The sequence below is a fragment of the Cavia porcellus genome, unplaced genomic scaffold (genome assembly GCF_034190915.1).
Source record: "Cavia porcellus strain 051 isolate PalLab524CR breed Dunkin Hartley unplaced genomic scaffold, mCavPor4.1 scaffold_31, whole genome shotgun sequence".
In the NCBI taxonomy this organism is placed as follows: Eukaryota; Metazoa; Chordata; class Mammalia; order Rodentia; family Caviidae; genus Cavia; species Cavia porcellus.
The window spans coordinates 27,056,240-27,079,584 of NW_026947514.1; the positions used below are offsets into that span (position 1 = coordinate 27,056,240).

Consider the following 23,345-nt stretch of genomic DNA (forward strand, 5'->3'; position numbering starts at 1 on the left):
AGCCTGTGGCTTAGGGCTGGGCTGGGTAAAGGTTGTACCTTTTTGATGTTTCTTTACCTCTGAGCCTTTGGTGTCTCAGGAATCTTAGGTGGATCTGGCTGGGGAAGTTTCGGGATGACTGGATAGTAGAGGGCTGGTGACTAGGAAGAAGCGTTTTTTTTCTAGCTGTGGGGCATTTTCCACTTGCTCCCCAGTCCCAAAGAAAGGCCTTTCTCTCACACAGATGTAAAAACAGTACCTTGCTTTAATTCAGGTGCAGAGTTGCAAAGTCTTGGGACTGTCCTCCTGCTCCACACAGCGTAGAGGGAAACATCTACCTATCGGATGCATTACTCATTAAATACATTTGTATGACAACAGCTAAGGAATAATAGAAAGAATTACCTTTTAGGCCTTCTGACAGGAGCCAAAGAACCAGCCTTATATTCACAGAGTGATTACTAGCCTGCCTAAGTACCAGGCACTACTATTTTAGGTTAAGAAGATAAATCAGCGATTTCCATGCATTCACAAAACAGGCATTTGAGTTAGGCAGACTGGCAAACTCAGTGAATGCTGTAAGATAAGAGTGCAGGTAAGATAGGCCAGGCCTAGTGGCTCACGCCTGTAATCCCAGCACTCAAGAGGCTGAGGCAGGAGGATCCTTGAGAGTTCAAGACCAGCCTAGATTACAAAGTGAGCTCAAGGCCAGCCTGACCTGCATAGAGAGACTCTGTCTCAAAAAGACAAAAAAAAAAAAAAAAAAAAGGTAGAGACAGAAAGTATTAGGGCCAGGAATAAGTGCAAAGACTGAACCCTTAACTTACGAATTCTTTTCATTCCCCAGCACTGGTTGTAACTTGAGATGTCAACTGAAGGCTCAGGCTCCTCTACACAGCCCTCAAAGTCTCTCTTCTGTACACAGCAGATGTCCGTGTCCTTAGAGAGCCATTGGCCCAGGATTTCTCAACTAAACCCACTCAAGGAAAGGATATTGTAATGTTACTTCCATAACCCTGTGAGGGATAAATCTGTATGTGAGGTCATCTGGAAACACAATCGGCTGGCATTCAGGCCCTAACTCAAGCCTTTAGTCGCAAAACTAAAATTCCAATCATAACCCACGTTGCTGGTATGTCAGGCTGATTGTAACTTAAGGGTCATTGTATAGGACAAGAGAGATCTTCAGACAAGTGACACAGGAAAGTCACTTCTCTGAACCTGTTTCTTCATCTATAAGAAATAACAGAGCCTTGCTGAGGAAGGTCAGCCCTTTGTCATTCTGAGCTATGGGATTTGGAGTACTGATAAGGGACTCTTTGTCCAAACTTTGTGCAGGCTGTTCACAACTTTCTTCTCAACTAGGCTTTGGCATGTGGGCTTTTGTGTCTGTGTACTTTTAGCAAGAACTCTGCTAAGTTAATTTATCTGGAATCCTCTCATCCTTGATATTTCCCCTTAGTAATTTTCTACCACCACATCCCACCGTGACCCTTGGCTATAAATTTCTACTTCTTCATGTATTCAGAGTAGAGACTGTACTCTCTCTTCTACTACAAGGCCCCATTATGGTAGTCCCATGTTAAGGATAGCAATCTCAGCAGTCCCCTTGCATGTCTGTTTTAAAGTTCTCTAAGAGGGCTGAAGATTTAGCTCAGCAGTGTAAGTGCCTGCCTGGCAAGCATGAGGTCATGAGTTTGATCCCCAGTACCACACACACACACACACACACACACACACACACACACGCACACACAAAGTTCTCAAGAAGTGTTATGAACAATTTCTCACAGATAGTACAAATCTTCTTTGCCTTCTCAATTTCCTCATATGTAAACAAGGAATACAAATCCAGAACAGCAGCATGTATCTGTTGTCCCAGCTACTTGGAGGGTGGAGCAGAAGTACATCACAGGATTTTGAACTATGTCAAATGAGTCTTTTTTTTTGTACCAGGAATCAAACTCAGGACCTTGCACTTACCAGTAGCACTGAGCTATATCCCTGGCCCTGAACTGAGATTGTTAAGATATATGAAAATATAGCCGAAGGGGTGGCTATCCCAGCCACCATGTGGTAATCCCAGCACTGGGGAGTCTGAGGTAGGCAGATCGTTGCAAATTCAAGACCTGCCTCAGCTACAAAGTGAGCCCAAAGCCAGCCTGAACCCTAGTGAGACCCTGTCTCAAAAAGACAAAAAAAAGGGCTGGGGATTTAGCTTAGCGGCCTAAGCACCTGCCTTGCAAGTGTGTGGTCATGAGTTCGATCCCTGGTACCGTTAAAAACGAAAAAGACAAAAAAAAAAAAGATACATAAAAATATTTTTTAAGGGTAGCAAAGTTTGATTAAAGGTAGGAAAAGAAACAGGCTCTGGGGCTAGGGATTTAGCTCAGCGGCATAAGCACCTGCCTTGCAAGCAGGCGGTCGTGAGTTCGATTCCCGGTACCGGCAAAAAAAAAAAAAAAAGAAAAGAAAAAAAGAAACAGGCTCTGCAGAGTGAGTCAGGGCACAGTAAAAGGAAAAGTAGTACATCCTACAATGCAAGGATGAGCCACCATCCTTGAAGACAGTGGTTTGTTTGTTGGTTGGTTTGACATGGTCTCACTATGTAGTTCGGCTGGCCTTCAACTTGAGCAATCTTCCTGCCTCAGCCTCTTGAGTGCACACCATGTCTAATAATATATTTTTTTTTAATTTTTTTTTTAGTTTTTTAAGACAGGCTCTCATCATGTAATTCAGATTGGCCTTAAACTCACTATGCAGCCCAGGCTGGTCTCAAGCTTGCAGTGATCTTTTTGCTGCAGCCACCCAAATGCTGGGGTTACAGGTATGAGCCACCATGGGAAAAACACTTTAACATGTGTAATGTTATGAAAATGTACAGAAAACATGCACACTGGTATTTTATGGACTGAAAATCTCTTGCAAATGGTAAGCAGGGCCTTAAGACTTCAAATGGTAAATTAGCTAACAGTTCGTACTGCCTTTCCACATTGGCCGGGGAAAGGCCAATTGTAAATTATCAGGATGTGCCCAGTAGACTAGCAATCTTATCTTAGATCTTACACTGGGGATAAAACAATCAAACTAAATGTTCTGAAGTAGACACCTCATAAAATAATTACTACATGGCATTTGTCAAATTTTAAAGTGTTTAACAGCTTCTTTACATTTGTTCTTCTTCTGTTTATGGGACTTCAGTTCCAGGAAAAGAACTACGTGAACTTAAAAGTTATAAAAACAAAAGAACAGTTTAAATGACTAGACCTACCTTATGGAGTATCTGGTGATGCTCAATAGCAATTAATGTGGATAATGACTAAAACTATGAACTACTGCATACTCTTTAGGTTTCTATTTTGTCAGGCTGGCCTCAAACTCAAGGGGATCCTCCTGCCTCAGCCTTCCGAACACTGGGATTACAGGCATGCACCACCATGCCTGACCTGGGCCTGTTTCATTTTTTTAAGCGGCAGAATCTTCTGTTTCTTAAGCTGGCCTGCAACTCCTATGTGCCAACATCCTTCTGCTTCATCCTCCAAATAACTGGAACTATAAGCACATACTAATCGTTCTGGTCTTGTTCTTATCTCCATATTCTTCAGCTTTCAGTATCTGACAGCATCTCAATATGTTTATTGTTTTTTTTGTTGTTGTTGTTGTTGTTTTTTGTCTTTTTACTTTTTATCGGTACCGGGGATTGAACTCACGACTGCCTGTTTGCAAGGCAGGCGCTTATGCCGCTGAGCTAAACCTCCAGCCCCCCAATATGTTTGTTGTTAAACCAATAAACATATTCCTGTACAAGCATAGTACTGTGTCTATGTAGGTACTCAAAAAGTGGTTGTGTAATGAACTCACGAACTTTAATCAGGTGGATTTATTTTTCTAGACTAGTCTACTTGACCCATAAAGCTTGCATTTGAAACAAATGCTTATGTCCCTTGACAACACTAAACTGCTAAATTATATTTTATGCCCACCTCTCAAACTGTACCAAAAGTTTTATTACATGTAAATAAAACATTAAAACTTTGATTTGAAGATAACCTAGCACAGTAGACGCTCAATGTTTGCCAGATAAATAAGATGCACATTCAGAGCGAGAGCCAAGTTCTTCTTCCAGCCCAATCACTCAGGGACATTAATTTGGGATTACCTACCCAGTCATCTTCATCTGGGGACCTCCACACCTTTTCTGAGAGCTACTGGCTCACTTTCGCTAACAGCCACATTAAAACTTTTCCTTGAAAGTTTTCTCTCAAGTACCTCCCTCTTCCAGCTGTCACCAAAGCAGCCAGGCGCCGATGGTGTCAGGCTCATCGCGTGCCAGGTGCTGCTCGCAGACACTGCCGGTGGGCGGGCCCGAAGAACTGCTTTGTGGCTGTTCCCTATTGGGACTCTGTTGCTCTGGTGTGCCCGCCCTTAAAAAAGAAAAAAAGATCTTCGGGTACAGCTTCCCGAGGCTAAAAGAGAATTACTTCCAGGGCTGCCCATACCTGACATGGCAGACTGAGTAATCACTAACCTCAACAACATGATGAATTTTGTGCAAAAGTTCTAAGAAATGCTTTTTAATCATTTAAATTGACGATCAGAATACGATAGTACAACCTTCCTCCCCTCTCAAAACGTTTTGGTAAATATTCTTTTGTTTGCCAGCCTCCAAAATGGCGCCAGCAGCATCGCGAGGTCAGAGGTGAATCACGTGGGTCCCCCGGTTCCGGCGTGGCAGAGGTTCCGGGTAGAGAACGAGTGTCCGGCACCATGACTGGTTTGTCTGGCCCACAAGTCTGGCCCGGCCCTGGCCCGTTTGCGTTGTTGTTTTTGTGCCTGCTCGGCCCTAGCTCGGTCCTCGGCATCTCCTTCCATCTGCCTATTAATTCTCGCAAGTGTCTTCGCGAGGAGATCCACAAGGACCTGCTAGTGACGGGCGCGTACGAGATCACCGACCAGTCTGGGGGCGCTGGCGGCCTGCGGACCCACCTCAAGGTGCAGCACTGGGCGGCGCGGGGCCGGGAGGGGAGACCGCAAGCGTCGGCGAGGGGAGGCCTAGCCTGGGGGAGTGGGGCTGGCGGTGGCCGGGGCTTGGCCTGGCGTGTCCCGAGCGCCGAGGACTTGGTGGGGTCCGCCCCCTCATCTTGCTGGTCGGCGCTCGCGGGGCGGGGCCGGGCGCCAGTGCTTAGGGCGGCGGGCGTGGGCTTGGCCGAGGTGGGGAGCGCGCCATTTCTGGTCGTCGCCAGGGTCCTCTGCCTGTTTTACTCTCAGATACTTGGAGCTGTGACTTAGTTCCCCGAAGAAGTCTGGATAGTGGGATGTGTGGGGTTAGGCATCCCAAAACCCCGTGATGCATGCAGGAAAATAATAGAAACGATAAAGCTTGGAGTGATTAATAAAATGTGTCAATGAGCATGTTATATGTCACTTCCGGTGCTACTTTATAGGTAGATAGTGAAAGAGCTAAATGTACATAAAGCATACAGGTACCGTTAGCCCCATTTTACAAATGAGGAAACAGGCTGGGAAGAACATACGGGTCTTATAGATGAAATTCGTTCTTAATTTTGTGGTTAAGTATGTTGAAGAAAATCAGGCTGCAGTAATACTCCCCCGTGCTTTAATTTTGGAATTCGTGAAGTCGATTAAAGTCCATTATTGGCCACGAAGTAATCTTAACCTCTAGTCCTTCCTTTTGGTATGACATAATCTGGATTTGGCTAAATCTCAGCTATACTTTTGGTGACAGCTGCTAGCCATAATGCCATATGATCCCCACTTTAGACTGCAAGTACCTGGAAGGCAGGAATGATTTTGAAGCGAAGTTAGCCTTACTTGGTTTTGAATTGTTGGTATAATTTGACATCAAAACGTGATTATTTTAGGTAACTTATTCATTCACTACGAGCATGATCGTCTTTTCAGAATACCTTTACTTTCTAAATAGAACTTCAGATACAGTAAAACTATAGCTTAAAAAGGTAAGATCATAACTTTTAAGGTGTTGGAATTTAGTAGTGATAATAGACATAGTGCATACTTTAATGTTTTTGGAATAAACTACCTTCAAGGAGTGTAGTTTATGTGACCTGTACTTTTTTTTTTTTTTTTTTTTTCTTTCCTGAGGCAGTGTCTTGTTATGTAGTTCAGGAAGGCTAACCTTGAACTCACTATGTAGTGGAGGCTGGCCTCGAACTCCTGACGATCTTCCTACTTCAGCCTCCCAAGTAAGTGTTGAGATTATAGGCATGTGCCTGTACCCCTAGCGGACCCACACTTTTGTCATTTTCTTTGAGTAGGGTAATCCTGTCTACTCAGGCAAATGGTGGTGGTGAAATTTTCTGAACATAGATAACAGCATTTGAGGGCCAGGCTGCTGTTTGTAGTTTTTTTGTTTGAGACAAGGTTCCCACAATGCAGGTTGTTACAAAGTTTCTACTATTCAGTTCAGGCTAGTCTTGAACTCACTATGTGGGCAGGTTGACCTTGACTTACTGCAGTCTTTCTGCCTCAGCTTCCCAGGTGCTGGGATTACAAGCTTGGGCCACTGTGTCCAGCTGAGAGTGGTACTTCTGGCTCTTTAAAGGTTGTAGTTTATAGAGTCAAAGAATTTGACCAGTGAAAGAGACATTGCTCTCATCTTCAGTCTCTGTTGTCTTTCAGTTGTTCTTACGCTTTAAAATCCTTCAGCAGCTCACTGTTGCTCATCTGATAATTTAACGTTCTCAACATGCTTTCTAGTGCTGTTCATGATCTCATTCCGAAGCTTTCTATATTGTTACTTCCCAGTTTGCATTATAGCACACACCTGAATGGTACCTTAACCTCATTTATTTTCTCTCTTGTATTGTTAACTATTATGTTTATGTCTGTCTTATTAGATTGCTAGTACCTGGAAGGCAGGACTGATTTTATGCTTATAATTTTCCAGAGTGCTACGTATATTGCCTTGCTTTTAGAAAGCACTCAGTAGAAACAAGAGCCATGGTGTAACCTGCCAGGAATCACATCTAGGGAAGGCAGAGGAGACTCAGACAGCAGAAGTGTGTGCATGGCACATGGCATTTCACCAGCCCTCAGTCACTCTGCATGGCATTCAGTATGGCAACTGAATTGGGCTGTTAGGATCCTAAACCCAGATACCAGATAGGAAATAGAAAAGAATGAATTGGACTAGAGTTTTGTTTTGTTTTGAGACAGGGTTTTGCTTGTAGTTCAGGTTACCCTTGACCTTGCTTATGTAGCCCAGGCTGCCTTTGAATTTACAGTGATATTCCTGCCTTAGCCTACCAAGTGCTGGGGTTGCAGGTATGTATCACCATGTGTGGCTACATCTAATCTTTCATATGAAATCAAATGTAATTTCGATGTGTGTACCACCCCATCCAGCTCCACATTTATTAAGGAACTGATGGAATAAGACCATGTTTGTCTGGCTACATGTGATTAAATAAACTAGTATGATAATATTAAGGCAGACCAAGCAGCTCTTTAAAAAGAATGAAGTAGTTGGGACATGGTGGTACACGCCTGTAATCCCAGCACTGTGGGAGCCTGAGTCAGGAGGGTTGCAAGTTCAAGATTATCTTTTATATATTTCCATTCCCAGACCTCAGGACAGTTTTTCTGAGTCTGATTCCTTTTTATAGAGAATGATATATAGGCTTACATGCTGGATAACATTTTTAAAAATAAATGCATTGTGCAGGTTATGGAACACATTTGTGGGCTAGAATCGGCCTCTTAGTACACTTCGCAACCATTTTCATAGTATCTCTCCATTTAGTTCTGCTTTTTCTTACATTTTGACCACTATAGGCTCAGACTGGGCCCCAGAGATTCTGTCAGTGCATCATCTCAGCTTCGAAGTGTAACGCCTGAGCACAGTAGTTCCTTTTGTATACCAGACCACATTCTAGGCCTCTGGACCGTACATGGATAGCCTTCCCTTGGTCACATGTCACTCCTGGCCCAAGCAGCTGTGTTTTGAGTTGAGGCAGGAGAAACGGGGACTTTGTAGTGTGAAACGTGGCCAACTGGAGGATTTGGTAGTTGCTCAGAATAAGGTGGTCTCTTTTTAAGGATCTCTTAAAGTATGTGAAATAACCTAATTCAGTCTCTTCCTTTCTAAGAATATTTTAATGACCAATGAGTGACCTATGTTATGTGTCTGTGTTGCAGTTTTATGTTTACTCATCTCTGGGTTTTTTTGGATTCCCAAAATCAAATTCATGACCTCACACCTGCCAGACAGGCACTATACCCCTGAGCTATATCTCCAGCCCCAACTCTTTGGATAGACTATAAGTTCCTTAAGCAGAGACTGTCTCATTGCAATGCTTATGTCTAGGATAGTGCCTGGCACATAGTAGGACTTCAACAAAAGGAACTGTCTAACAAAAGAACAGACACTGTACTGATCATCTTGCAAGTCTTTGACTATGTTGTTGTGGGTTTTTTTTGTTTTTGTTTTGGTTTTGGTTGTTTTGTACCAAGAAACAAGCTCATGATCTGGTGCTTTTGCCAGGCAGGCACTGCCCCACTGAGCTGTATCCCTAGCTCAAATATGTTGTCTTAACCTGCATCAGCCTTTACTTTTGCTCAGCACCTCCTATGTGCTTTCTTCACAACCTGTTTGTCATGGCACTTTTCATGTAGTATGATGCTTCCTTTGCAAATTTCTTAATATGTTACCCATCTTTGTGTCTTCAGTCTTGTTTGTTGTGTAAATTAAATACCTTAATCTTTTATCCTTCTATCACTGGGGGGTTGATCCCAGGGCTTTTACACTGAGCTGCATCCCTAGCTCCTTTTTAAAATTTTTTATTAAGTCACTAAATTGCCCAGCTTGTGTTTCAGCTTGTTATTTTTCTGCCTCAGGCTCTGAGAGTGCTAGGATTACAGATGTGCAGTATTTTATTAACTCATTCAAGATGGCATAATTCATGTCTTGCTGCTAGGTGATTTGAACTATTAGTGGTACAGGCATAAGTGTCCCATTGGTTGGTTTTTTATTACTTACATTAGTACAAGACCAATGAAAGTGATTAGATCTGTTGGTACAAGCCACCCAAAGGGACACTCATGCAGGTACCACCAGTGGTTCAAGCCAGTGGGAATGTGTTTTAGGCTTGTGTTAAAGTGTAAGGAGTCCGTAAACCCCATCAGCTCTACCACAGAAATGATGTATGGTCTTAGGGGAATTACTTAATCCTTCTCCTTTCATCTCTTATGTGTAAGGTGGTGGTGCTAGGGCTCAGAATGGTTAGGACTGAGACAAGTAGGTTCTGTATTTTTTTTAAGTAATAAAAGTTTGAGAATTCCTAGGAAAGGGTATATCTCCCCACCTGGAGGGAGGGAACAGCCCTCTAGGAAATCACTGAGAAATCGCATGGTATCCGGCACCCTGGCCTGTACCTGGAAGAGGAAAGCTGTTCTCTCATGAAAGGTTGGTGTTTGATCTTCATTACTCCAAGTGGGCTCAAGGCAACAAGTACAGAGGATACCATTACATGATGCTGGGTTGGGAGTGGAATGTACTGGACCCCTAGCTGGGTCCTCAAAAACTAGAGGAGACACACAACTATTTCCTCTCTGGGTGGAGTTTTTAGTAAACCAGGTTCATTTCTTACCTTTAGTGAGATAGTTACTTCCTTGTGTGAAACTTTGATACTGAAGGTTCAGCACAAGGTTGTCAGCTGTGAGATACAGTTTTATAATGTGATGATCATCTTGAAGATGTTCTGAGTGAGTTCTTTATTATGCAGGACCTATTAAGGTCCTCCAAAAGTCTGGAAAGTCTTTGTTTAATTATGTATTGAGTGAAAATTGAATTATCCACCTGATTTTCAGGCTCTGTAATGTCATTAGGATGGCCAGATGAAGAATTCACTCTTTTTTTTTTCCTTTTTTTGAGGCAGGGTCTCACTATGTGGTTCAGGCTGGCCTTGGGCTCACTTTGTAGCCCAGGCTGGTCTCGAAATCGCACCGATTCTCCTGCCTCAGCCTCTCGAGTGCTAGGATTACAAGAGTGTGGCCTCACGCCTGGTTGAAATTTTAAGGAACAACAGAAGTTATGAGTACGAATTTTTTTTTTTTTTTTTTTTTTGGTACTGGGAATTGAACTCACAACCTTGTGCTTACCAGGCAGGTGCTTATGCCACTGAGTTAAATCCCCAGCAGAATTTACTTTTCCTTGAGACTGTCGCTCTGTAGTTCACACTGCCACAGTTTCCCAAGTGCTGGGATTACAAGTGTCGTTTCAGAATTCGGAATATTTTTGTTTTTAATTACTGCGTGGTTGCAATACGTGACAAAAGTTTATTGTGGTGAATGGCTATATATACATAACACATCTTGATTCTTTAGAATGTGGAACATTTTAAAGAGAAGAGTTCTAAGCATTTTTTCTGTGATTCTTCCATTGATTGAACACACATTTAATATTTTGTATTGCCAGACCTAGTTGTGTATTAGGAATGAATAGAGAGCGTGATCCTTTAGCTGTAATGAGAAACAAAGACAAAAAAAAGGCAAGTTAAAAATCCGTTAGATAGTACAAGAGAGTGCAGTTAGGCAGAGATTGATGGGGTGGAGTATCCAAGCGGTCAGGCAGTCCTCAGAACAGATATAGAATCTGGTAGAGCTGATGGCACTCCGCTACTTCAGCCACTGTGGAGAACCATTTTGTGTTGAGATTTCTGATTGAATCTAACCTGTCCCCTCTTACCTGCATATCAAAAGAGAAACTAAGGCTCATCATTTGTAGTTATTATAGAAGTTATGCAGGTTCATAATAAAAGCCTGTTGTAGGAACTCAGCATCTTATCTGGCTTGATTTTGAGTTGAAAACTGCATTTTCATTGAGACAGCATGATTCTGTAGTAGTTTAACAAAAACTTCTGCTGTTTGTTATTTAGAATGCTTATTAGTGAAAATCAGGGATGATTTTGAGGGGTTTTCTTTGTTTTGTTTTTTGGTTTGTGTTACTGTTTTTTGGTCTTAGTACTGGAAATCGAACTCACAATATCATACTTGCCAGACAGGCACTGTGCTGCTAAACTATTATATCCCCAGCCCCCGAGGATAAAGTTGTTGTCTAAGAGTAATTTATACTTTGGAAACAAATAATTGTGAGGAATTTTTTTGTGTGTGTACCAGGGATCAAACTCATGACCTTGTGCTTACCAGGCAGGTACTTGTGCTACTGAGCTGTATCCTTGCTCCCTATTTGTGAAGAATTATTATCACCCCCAGAAAGAAAAGCCTAATGGTAATTATTTTCAGCAGTTTCCCGTTCTTCCAAATAATCTGATAGGTCTAACATTTTTTTTCATTGCCATTTTTCAAAAGTGCTAATATTAATTAACAATTCATATGCTAAATGTAATTTTTAAAGTCTGGCTATTATACCCTGTTATTGCTACATTTCTTCCCAACCAGCTTAAAGATAAGAAAGATAAGCAGATCATTTAGGAGTTCAGCCTTGAGTCATAAATCTACCACAGTCTAAGCCTAAAAATGATGAAGAAGCAATTTACTGTTGGGAAACTGGTTTATAACTTTTTCCCCCTTCATCCAAAATTATGTGACGAGGGGGCTGGGGATTTAGCTCAGCAGTATAAGCGCCTGCCTTGCAAGCAGGTAGTTGTGAGTTCGATTCCTGGTACCGATAAAAAGGAAAAATAAAAAAAAATTATGTGACGAGCAGGACACATACCTGTAATCAAGAGGCTGAGACAGGAGGTGCCACTGAGAGTTTGAGGCCAACCTAACCTATATAGTGAGACTCTGCCTCAGAAAAAAAAAAAAAATTCATGAAGAGCTACTACATGCATTATAGTTTTTAGATTGGGAAATGGTGATAACTGAGCTTAATTAAGTTAATTGTTATTTAATTGAGAACTTTTCTGTTGGAAAATAGAAAAAAATAGGATGTTTTTGCTCATTCCTCAAAAGCAGCCTATCCTTTTATCAATAACTACGAAATGGACTCTTACGCTGATCTTTTTCTTTGGGGGAAAATACAGTCCTTTTAAATTTATGTCTAATGTGACTTGTCACATTAGATTAGGAAAAACAGTAAAATGGTTGAATACAAAATACTGTTGGTACATTAGCATGTAATTATATTAAAAATCTTTTTGTATTAAATATAATTTAGATTTTATTTTCATTTTTAAATCTAGTGTTTAATTAGCAATGATTGAACCTCAGATAAACCCCTTTGGCCATGATACTGCCATTGCGCAAAGCTTTAATCTAGCTTTTAATTAAAACCTGATCTTCCATCTGGGGCTGGGGATTTAGCTCAGCAGCATAAGCATCTGCCTTGCAAGCAGGCAGTCGTGAGTTCGATCCCCGGTACCGACAAAAAGGAAAAAGACAAAAAAAAAAAAACCCTGATCTTCCATTCCTTCTATGTAAAGTTAAAGGAAATATTCCTTCATTTACCTCTTACTCAGTGAATGGTTGTCTACAGCTTTCCCTGCTTTGAACTGATTGAGAGAAGAGGACAGTTTGGGGTTTGAAATGCTATACTACCTCTTTGTGGTAACTTCCACCGTCTGAGCTAGTTTCTAGGAAGAGAAACATTTATAAAGGTAGCCTGGAGGGGGCGGTGACTTCTCTGCTGTTTGTTGTGTGAATTGCTGACAGTGGTTGATCCGAGGCCATTGCCCCCATATTCATATGCAGCCTGGCAGCCTGGACAGTAGAGCCCTCTGTGATCAACCAGCTGGCCACACACCAAAATTTGGTCTCCCAAACAAGCCTCGGACTTGAGGGAGGTTGATGTCATCTGCTTTATCCTGTGCCCCGGGCTCATTGTTCAACATAATGTGTGGGAAATCAAGGGACTGGTTGTTAAGAAAGAACAAGGCTTTGTTTGTATTTAAAAGGGTCATGCTGGAAGTTTTTACCGTAAATAACTTTGGAACAGTATGAAAAAAAACATTTGATCTGGCTTCACCCCCGCAGTGGTATTGTTGGGACAAGACTGCTCTTTCGCTTTTATTCCCCTGCTTTCCTTTCTCTTCCCTTCTTCCCGCTCTCCCCTTTTCTCCCCTTTTCTCCCCACCAGCTCCCTCCTGGCAAGCATGACATATTGCCTGTGTTAAGTTCATGTAGCAAATCTGGCAGAAGCAGGAAGAGAGCATCTATCCGTTACCTTACCAGGGCCTGGAAATTTTCCACCCTGGTTCTCAGTACTTTTACAAAAAAGCGTCCCAGCTTCTTTGATCCTTTTTTACCTTAAGTAATACTTCTCTGTGCTATATCATCACCGAATTGTGTTGGAAAATTGAAAGAGTTAGCATTGTTAAATTTTTCAGGTGGCCCAAATATGAGTTTGTTCTGGGTGAAAATCTAGATGTGCTCCTCCAGTTTCAGGAGTGCAGTTGATAGACTTTGTACTTGATTTTGATAGAAAAATCAGATAAATCACTTGTAACTATTAAATATAATTGCGAGGCCATCAGAGTTGTCCATATGCTGTTTTTCTTCCCCAGTGCTGGCAGTTGAACTCAGAACAAGCTCTACCCCGGAGCTATATTCAAGCCTCCCTGTTTTTAGGGTGGTATGTTTTTTTGTTTTTTTGTTTTTTTTTTTTAGACAGTGCCTCATTATGGAGTGCAGGTTGGCCTTGAATTAGCTCCTGCCTCAGCCTCCCGAGTGCTGGGATTACAGGTGTGCACCACCATGCCCAGCTTTGGTTTTTTGTTTTGTGTATTTTTGTTTTTGTTTTGTTTTTTGCTATGTAGTTCAGAATGGCCTTTAACTTACTATGTAAAGAAGCAGGTCTTGAACTCTTGGGGTTCTTCTGCCTCAGTTTCCTGGGTGCTGGGAGCATAGCAGTACAGCACCACACCTGGGTATATTTTTGCTTGTCTGTTTTTTTTTTTGAGACAAGGTCTCACTAAACAGTTTAGGCTGGCCTCTAACTCGCTGTGTAGCCCAGGCTGTGATCCTCTTGCCTCAGCCTCCAGCGCACTGGGATTATAGACATGAGCTACCATGCATGGCATGTGTAATTCTAGCACTCTCTGGGGGGCTGAGACAAGAGAACTAAAAGTTTGAGTCCAGCCTGGGCAACTCAGCAACTTAGTGAGACTGTCTCAGAATGAAAAATAAAAAATACTGAGCTGTAGTTCAGTACAGAGGCCCTAGACTCAATGCCTAGTACCACAAAAAATAAAATGTTTTTGAAAAGGTAAATTGCTAATTTTAAGTTGTTGACCATACTTCCAACCAAGTAGTGCTAATAGACTACAAATCAGATACAGTAATGATTTATGGTAGCATTACAAGTATGCATGTTCACCAAATTCTGAGTTACCATTAACAGTTATAATAGCAGTAGTGCTAACAATTACTATAATAGTAGCATTACTGAGTACTTGTTACGTGACTGATACTGTTCCAAGAACTTTGGCTATGTTGTATTTAACCCTCACAATAACCTTATGAAATATGTTGTTACTCTGAACATGAAGCACAGAGAAGTTCAGGAACAAGCCCAAGACCCTGTAGCTAATAATGGCAAAACTGTCATTGTGCACAGATCAGAGAGTCAGACTCTAGAACCTTCTGTGTTTATAGTGTTGTACCACCTCAAAGAAAGAAGGCTAGGTGTTTTTATTTAATTTTTATTCCATGTTAGAATTTCTGGCTTCTCAGGAACTACAAGGTTGATGGTTATTTTATTTTTATTATTATTATTATTATTATTATTATATATTTGGTATTTAAATTCCTTGTGTGGAATTAGTACATGTACAGTACATAACACATTTTAATTCTTTTTTCATTCCTTTTCCCACTCCGTCCATCTCTTGGTCCTTCCCCTTTGAGAAAGATCTCTCTCTCTACCTCCTATTATCTGTCTTTTATTTTGCACTTTATACTTTGGGTTTCTCACCTAAGAAAAACCATGCAATATTAATCAGGTGTGTCTGATTTATTTCACTTACTATAGACAGTCTCAAAGTGCATCCACTTTCCTACAAGGATTCAATTTTATCTAATTTTATCTTTCTTTATGGCAGAGTAGTACTCCATTATGTGTAAATACCACATTTTCTTCATCTGTTAATGGACATATAGGTGGCTTCCAAAATTTATTACCACAGACTAATGTAAACTTGAGGAAGACAGAGTGCAGGTAACAGCTAGTTAAAAGAAAATTACATGTTCACATTTGTACAGTACTGAAGCTACAAGCTAATTGACGTTTGCTCTTCCCAGCAAAATTGTTTTTCTTTAATGTTTTTAAGAGTGAATCAAGGGCTGGGGGTTTAGTTCAGCGGTGTAAGTGCCTACTTGGCAAACTCGAGGTCGTGAGTTCAATTCCTGGCACCAAAAAAAAAAAAAGTGAATCAAGGGGAACATATTCGCAGACTGGTGGGATGTGAAGCTAACTGAGCAAATGAAAGCTACGTGTGACCTGTGCCATGAAGAAGATACAGATATGCCATATACTCAGGATTCACGTGTACCTCATAAAAACATGTGAAAATGCTTATTTGCTTGTTTGACTATAAGACTAAACTTGAGAATCTAGAAATCTGTGTATGTGTTTGACTTTATTGTCTAGCTAGGGGTTTTTTTTGTTATATTGTTAGTTTTTTTTTTTTCTTCCTTTCCTTTGTGATCCTGGGGATTGGATCTAGGTTTGTGCCACTGCAACTCTTGTACTTTTTTTAATTTGAGAGAGGACCTTACTAAGTTAGTTGCTCAAACTGGCTTTGAATTTGTAGTGCTCCTGCCTCATCCTGCTGACTAGATGGGATTACAAGCGTATGCTTCCATACCTCACTAGATTTTTTAAAAAGTAAACATTTTTTTACTTTGTTTTGTTTTCAGTCAGTCTTGCTGTGTCCTTCAGGGTAGGCCTGAACTCACTGTATAGTCCAGACTGACCTTGAATATATGGTGATCCTCTCTCTGCCTCAGCTTCCCGAGTTCTGAGTCAGACATGCACCACCACACTCAGCTTCACTTTTGAAATTCAGGATTTAAGAAAAGCAGTAAAGATAATATAGTTCCCATATACCCCATGCCCAATATCCCCTACTGTTAATATTTTACATTATATGGTATATGTAACTCAGTGAATGAATCAGTATTGATACCTTGTTAGTAATTAAAGTCTATATTTGATTGGATTTATATATATTAACTTAATGTCTTTTTTTGCTTAAAACTTCCATCTTGAATACATTTAGTCATATTTCCATGGGTTCCTTTATTTTGTCAATTTCTCAGTTTTCCCGGTGTCTGATGACATGGTGGGTTTGAGGGGTAGTAGTGGAGTATTTTATAGGGTAACTCTTGCCCAGTGTTTTTTTTATAATAAACAGGCTGTAGTGTTCAAGACCCCAGAGGTCAAATATTTGCATCAGATCTTATCAACATGATTACTGCTTATGTTGAACTTTAGCTGAGTTGTGTTTGCCAGGTTTCTCCACTGTTGTGTTCATTTTATACTGTATTCTTTGGAAGGAAGTCACTTTGTGCAGCCCACCATTACAGTGGGTAGTTATGCTTCACTGAGGGTGAGTTTATGTAATTGGGAGTCCTCTGCATAAGAGATTTGTCTCTGTTTTGTTGTTGTTTGTTTGTTGAGACAGAATCTTGTTATGCAATTCAGGCTGACCTTGAATTCACTATGTAGCCTCAAAACTGATGGTGATCCTCCTGCCTCAACCCTCCTGAGTGCTGGGATTAGAGGGCACCACTATGCACTATGCCAGGCTCAGATTTGTCTCTTTTTTCCTATATGTTTTTTCACCCATTAAAACCAGTATGAATTCGTGAATATTTATTGTATAGTTTAGATAATTCGTTACTGTTTGATTTTGTTGCTCAAATTGTCTCTGTTGGGAGCTCTTTTGGTTGGCTCCTTTGGCCTCCTGGCATTCTTACTTTTTGTTTTTGAGCACTTGCTTTCTGGCACAAGATGCTCCTTGCTCATCTTATTTTTTTCTGCCTTAGTCCTAGCAAAAATCTGCCATTTCTGCAAGGATCCCTAGTTCCTTTTTCTGTAAAATAGTATTAGAAGCCTAGATCTGGGTAGATAGTGCAAAAGAATTGTTTCCTTCACATACACGGATGCACATATACATACCCAGTCATAGCAACAAGTGGCCAAATGTAGCCCATCCTTTTTGCAGCTTTCCTAGAATTAAGATTGAAATTCTGTGAGCAGAAATGAGCAAGGATGGGAAGAAACATGGTAGTACAAAGAGGTAGGGTAGAAAACCCAGCCCCTGCACAGGTCTGATCTCTGCCTTAGGTCAGGCCATTCATGGTTACAAACAGTCACTAAAAACACTGTTTGAACTGTTTTTGTATCCTTAGTAAAGACACAGCTGAAAATGACAAGAACTTTCCTGATAAATCATTCCAGTTGAGTTCCAGGAAAACTGGCCCCAAGATAAATCTGAGCTTTCATTAGAAAACAAATGATGTGTAACTCAGTTTGTTTTTTCCATTAGTCTTTTAATCTTTGCTTCCGGAAAATTTAGAGCCAAATTTATTGTGCAGATATCCCATGTTCACTTCAGGCTGTTGAAACACCTAGTTAGTTCTTTCTCCAGGTGAACTCTGTTTTATTCCTGATTGCTTTATTGATTTAAGCTACTTACAGATCCTTTTGAAGTGAGGGGGGGGTAATTATCTTGGCTACTTGGTAAAGGAATTGAGCAGGCTGCAGGAGCTAGACCTGCTTAAGAACCTGTTTGCAGCTACTGTGAAGAATGACCCAAGAGAAATCTAATTCTAAATGATTTGCTTTCCCAGGAACCCATCTTCTCACTTACTTGACAGTTTCAGCTGTGAGTATTCACATGTTCTTGATGTCAGCTGCTCTGCATTACAGTTAATACTTTCCTCCCTACTTTTAAGCTGTGAACTTTATTTTTCCCCCCAAAAGGTGTTATCTAGAAACAAAGCTTTATTACTTCTCAATCTTCAATGTCAGGTGGGCAAATTTTATAGCTTGATATTTATTACCTTTGGTCAATTCAGAACTTTATGATACAAGTTGTTTTGTTAAAATAATCTTTTAGGGCTTGCTGTTACTTAGCAGTTGTTCAGTCTATTACCAAGGTAGTTCTCTGGAAGAATTTAAGAAGAAAGAAATAAAAATCAATTCTTGAGAAACCAGATGATATTTCAAGGTGATCTGTAATCAGAACATTTTAATTAAAGAAAATTAAAGGCCATCATTTCAGCCTATTAGAGTTTGCCAGCTCCATTTAGTCACTGAGTTTGCCCCAGTTTCCTGTACCCTAATTTAAGCTGCCTACTGGTTTATGTAATGGTGTTGAGGTTAAGGAATGTGATTTTTTTTTTTTTTAAATTCCATAAGGCTTTGTTCCTAAATAACTGAAAAGTGATGTGAACTAGATAGGAAACCTGCTGACTTTAGAAAAATCTTAGGGTATGTTAGAACATCTTTTAGCCAGTGTGAGTTAGGACCATCACATACTATTTCTAGGAGATAAATTTCATGCTAATAAAAGGCTAGTGGCAAGTCCTTTGCCTTAAGCCTCTACTAAGACATTTGTCTTTACCCTAGAATGAATCTAGTAATTTTGTAGATGTCATCAAAGGACAAAAGAAACGGTTTTTCAGTGATTGCAGTTCCTTAACTCAACATAGTAGAGGCAATTTAAACAGTTTTACTCCCGGGTATATTTTGGAGGTGTGGATTGTTCTGGAGTCTTTCGGAAAACATGATAGAGTTCGTAATTCATTTTGAGAAGCTCTCCATGAAGATTTTTTTTTTTAACCAATCCCCTAATAAGAATTTTATGATCTCCATTTAAGCTGTTTTACGATCTGAGACTGTGCTTCTTAAATTGAAAACAATTTTTGAGGGACATTTTTAATATTTTAGGAGAAAATAAAAAGATCATAATCTATTTTTCTAGGAAGTAAGGTGGTTGGACAAATGTGTGCCACATCTTGTAAGCCCTAATAAATTGAGTTGTTTGGCTTAGGCTGGTAACCTGGTCTCTTCCCTTGCCTGAGCATGGAGATGATGAAATCTGTGATGATTGTTCCATGCTAAACCATGGTGCCTATTTTTTGCTGTCCTCAGCTGGCTTCACATACACTGAAATATTTCACCCAATCTAATTCTCACCTTCTCCCTTAAGAATTACATGGTTTTTGTTTTGTTTGCTTGTTTTTTGGATTTTTAAAAGACAGGTCTTGCTGTGCAGTACAAACCAGTCTTAAACTCGCTATGTAGCCCAGGCTGGCTCAAACTTACAGCAGTCATTCTGCCTCAGCCTCCCAGGTGCTGGGTCTATAGGTGTGTGCCACCATGTCTGGCCTTAGAATTAAACTTAAGTAAGCAAATCTAAAAACTCATTTTGTCCAGATTCACCAGGGGGAAATTCTGTTTCTTTGGGTTGGGTGTTTTTGTTTTAAAGAAGTTCAATGTGGTCTGCAACTTTATTCATAGGAGTGAAATCCACGTTAGGATTTTTACATCATTTTCGAAGGTGAAAGTCTGTTATTCCTGCAGTGTACCTTTTTGGGTTTTTTTGTTTTGAGGGGGGCTTTTTTTTGGCACCAGGGACTCACAACCTCACGCTTTGCCAGGCAGGTGCTTATGCCACTGAGCTAAATCCCTAGCCCTGCAGTGTACCTTTTTGAACTTTCTTTTTGCTGTTAAAAGTTGTCACTAAGCCGAGTGTGGTGGCACACGCTCGTAGACTTGTAGTCCCAGCACTGTGGAGGAGGATCATTGCAAGTTGGAGACTAGCCTTGGTTACAAAGTGAGACCAAGGCCAGCCTACACTGCATATCATGACCCTGTCTGGAAAAGACCAAAAAAAAAAAAAAAAAAAAAGCTGTCACTATGCTTTTTGGGGCTGCAGAGTAGGAAGTGAAGCTTGATATGGGTGAAGTGATTATTCTAAGGGAAGGAGTGGCACAACACATTACTTTGGGATTTCTTTAGTTCCTAGACTTTTCTCCCTTACTATATGTGTGTAGCTAGGGTTCTAAAGTAGTCCTTTTTGTATGCTGTTTGATTATTCAGAAAAAGTAATCGATTATTCAGATGATTAATCAGGAAAAGTAGCCAATGATCAGGAGTCCTTTATGAAGTTTCAGGACTAAATTTTCCCTTGAAGATTGTTTAGCTATTGCTGACTTTAGAGTCTTTACCTTGTGACTGCCTACTGATTCCTGAGGTGGAGAACACAGACTGAACCGTGCTGTGTTCGGCTTGAGAGCCTTCTTCAGCTCTCTGACTTGCACTGATCCAAATCTAAAGGTTCACTTAGTTTTTTTTGGCTTCCGTGCATTCCACTTGGAATGCACAGAAATATGGCCTTCATATTTGCTGTCTGCTCCATTCCAAATGTCTTTATTCCTCAAAAGAAATGTTTCTTTCCTCAAATGAAATTGATACTTTAGCATTAGGGTTATATGTTACCCCTTCCAAGATGCTGTGTGATCCACTATAATCCCGAGACAATTTAAGTACTGCAGTCTGCTCTTTGCATTGTGATGAAGCTGTTCTCTTTCTGTCTTTTAGCTTCATTTTGGTGTGATTGACAAATGGAAATTGTGTACATCCAAGTTATACAACATGGTGTTATATGCCATGTAAAATGCTTGCTACAATCATGTTAGTTAATGTGTTCTATTACCTCACACATATAGCAAGCAAATACCTGAAAAGGTGCTCAGCATTACTAATCATCAGAAAAATGCAACTCAAAACCAAAATAATTGTTTCTTATCCCTCCTTATTTAGACACTTAGGCCCTTTGAAGACAGCTGTTTTATTCACGCTTGTACATAGTGATGAGCACAGATTAGGGATTTTAAATTCTTGGCAAATTGGGAGCTGGGAATTTAGCTCAGCGGCATAACCGCCTGCCTTGCAAGCATGCAGTCGCAAGTTCAATCCCCGGTACCGATAAAAAGAAAAAAGAAAAAAAACATTTTTGGCAAATTAATAAAAAATGTTGAAGGGCAGAAAAAACTAGACTAATACTAATTGTTATTATTAGGTAATTTAGGAGATGTGCCACAAAATCATGTTTATTAACACATTCTTTCAAGTTTGTCTCCTGGTGATAATTTTGTTATTCTGGACTTTTTCCATAATTATATAGCTTTACTATTACTTTTTTACCATAGGTGAAATATGCTTTTATAGGAAATATTAAAGTATAGAGAGAATCTCACTACTCAAAATCTAAATATCATTTAAAGCAATACTTGTTTGAAAGATACTTTGAAAGGCCAGGGATTTAGCTCAGTGGCATAAGCATCTGCCTGCCAAGTGCGAGGTCATGAGTTCAATCCCAGGCACCCCCCCCCCCAAGGAAAAAAAAACCTTTTAAATACAGTATAAGCTTAAATGTGTTCTACTCAATTTTCAGGTTCAGAATTTCACATGTAAAATAATTAACAAATAGCATTAGAGTACCAAGTTTAATATAATGAAGCCAATACTTTTTGTGTTTTGCCTTGCCAAGTAGCTTCCTATCTCAGGTAATGAGGTATGCCTTTTATGAACATAGCCATGCAAAGCCAGTGACCCACGCTGTAATCCCTGAGACAGGAGGGTCCTTACAAGTTTGAGACTAGCCTGGGTTACAAAGTGAGCTCAAGGCCAGCCTGAACTGCATATTGAGACCCCGCCTCAAAAAGGTGGGGGGAAAAAAAAGCCCTGCATTCTTAGCTTGGGATCTAATCTGTTAAATTACCATGTCATATCCTTCATTTAATATGTATGCATTTCTATGTGTTCTTATAAACCATTCTTTAGTAATGGAGCAGTGTAGGTTTGGAGACTAGAGCTAAGAACCTACAAGAAACAAACATCTATGAAAGCCAAGAATGTTTTTTCTGCCAAGCTTGGTTGTGCACAGCTATAATACCAGCAAAGGCAAAGTCAGGAGAATCACCTTGATTTCAGCCAGGGCTACATAGTAAACTCAAGGCCAATCTGAATCACATAGTAAGACCCGGTCTTGCTACACCCTATGTCTTTTTTTTTTCCGTCTTTTTGAGACAGGGTCTCACTATGCAGGTCAGGCTGGCTGTGAACACATTTTGTAGTCTAGGCTGGTCTCGAGCTTTCAGCAATCCTCCTGCCTCGGCCTCCTGAGTGCTGGGATTATAGGTATGTGCCACCATGCTTGGCTCACCCATGTCTTTTTAGGAAAAAACTTTCTTTTTTAAAGACAGGTTTGGGATTCTAGTACTTCTGTTTTGTTTTGTTTTTTCTCAGTGTGACCACACTGAATAATACATTTAATTCCATTCTCCACTCCCACTCCTCTCATCAAGGTTTATTTTACATTTGTTTGTTTTTTGAGATAGGGTCTCACTGTATAGTTCAGGCTGTCCTTGAAGTCTGTAACTTATGTTGGCCTTCAACTCAATGCAATCCTTCTACCTCAACATCATAAGTACTAGGATTACAGGTGTGCGTCACCATGCCTGGCTATAGAAGAAATGTGCTTTTTATATCAGTTTTCTTCTTGTATATTTTTTTGCTAAGTGTCCACTTCCATTTTGTGGACATATTCCTTTGTAGGGAATATGCAAGTGTATATTCTGTAAAGAGATTTTATCTAAAAAAAAACCTCAAATTATGTAACTGGGTGGATTGAGTGGATCAGTTTTTGGTACCCTATGACATCTGTAGTAGCAATAGATTTTGGCCATCAGTGTGCTGTGAGGATAGTAACAACTGTTGACTGTCTTTTATAGGTAACAAGTCTTTCTGTCTCCTCAGTTCCTGTAAGCACCCTTTTAAAATGCTGTTTGCTCCTAGGTCTTGCTTACTTTTTTATTTTAGATTACAGATTCTGCTGGCCATATTCTGTACTCCAAGGAGGATGCATCCAAGGGGAAGTTTGCCTTTACCACGGAAGATTATGACATGTTTGAAGTGTGTTTTGAGAGTAAAGGTAAGTACTGTAGTCCAAATGTTTTCTCTAGATTAATCCTCTGTTTTCCAGCTCTGTAATGTCCTGTGCTATAGTTAGCACTTGATTTCCAGTTTCATTTTGTTTTTTGTGTATTCTGTGTGGAGTCCTGATGCCTTGCAACCTTTGGAGTGTCTTTTAAAAGATCATCCAGGATGAAGTAGAGCACAGAGAATTTTTAGGGCAATGAAAATAGTCTGTGTGATACCATAATGGTGGATGCACATCACTGTGCATCTGCTCCAACAGACATTTGGGATGTACACTAATGTGAGCTATGTATGGGCTTGGGGGGTAATTGTGGACTGCTGTGGGTTTATCATTTTTGAGGGGGTTATCATTTATAACATGTACACCACTCTGGTGGAAGATGGTGACCATGACAAAAGCTGTGCATGT

The 23,345-nt window shown here is 40.4% G+C and overlaps 1 protein-coding gene across 1 annotated transcript in view; it reads left to right on the forward strand.

Annotated features, from left to right (window-relative positions):
- The first annotated feature begins 4,699 nt into the window (after positions 1-4,699).
- The window catches only part of Tmed10 (transmembrane p24 trafficking protein 10), a 35,297-nt gene continuing 16,651 nt past the window's right edge, over positions 4,700-23,345 (forward strand). The window contains exons 1-2 of the mRNA XM_003472431.5: positions 4,700-4,971; positions 22,817-22,928. Of these exons, the coding sequence (XP_003472479.1) occupies positions 4,747-4,971; positions 22,817-22,928 (337 nt within the window). The 5' untranslated portion in view covers positions 4,700-4,746. The remainder of the gene's footprint in view (positions 4,972-22,816; positions 22,929-23,345) is intronic.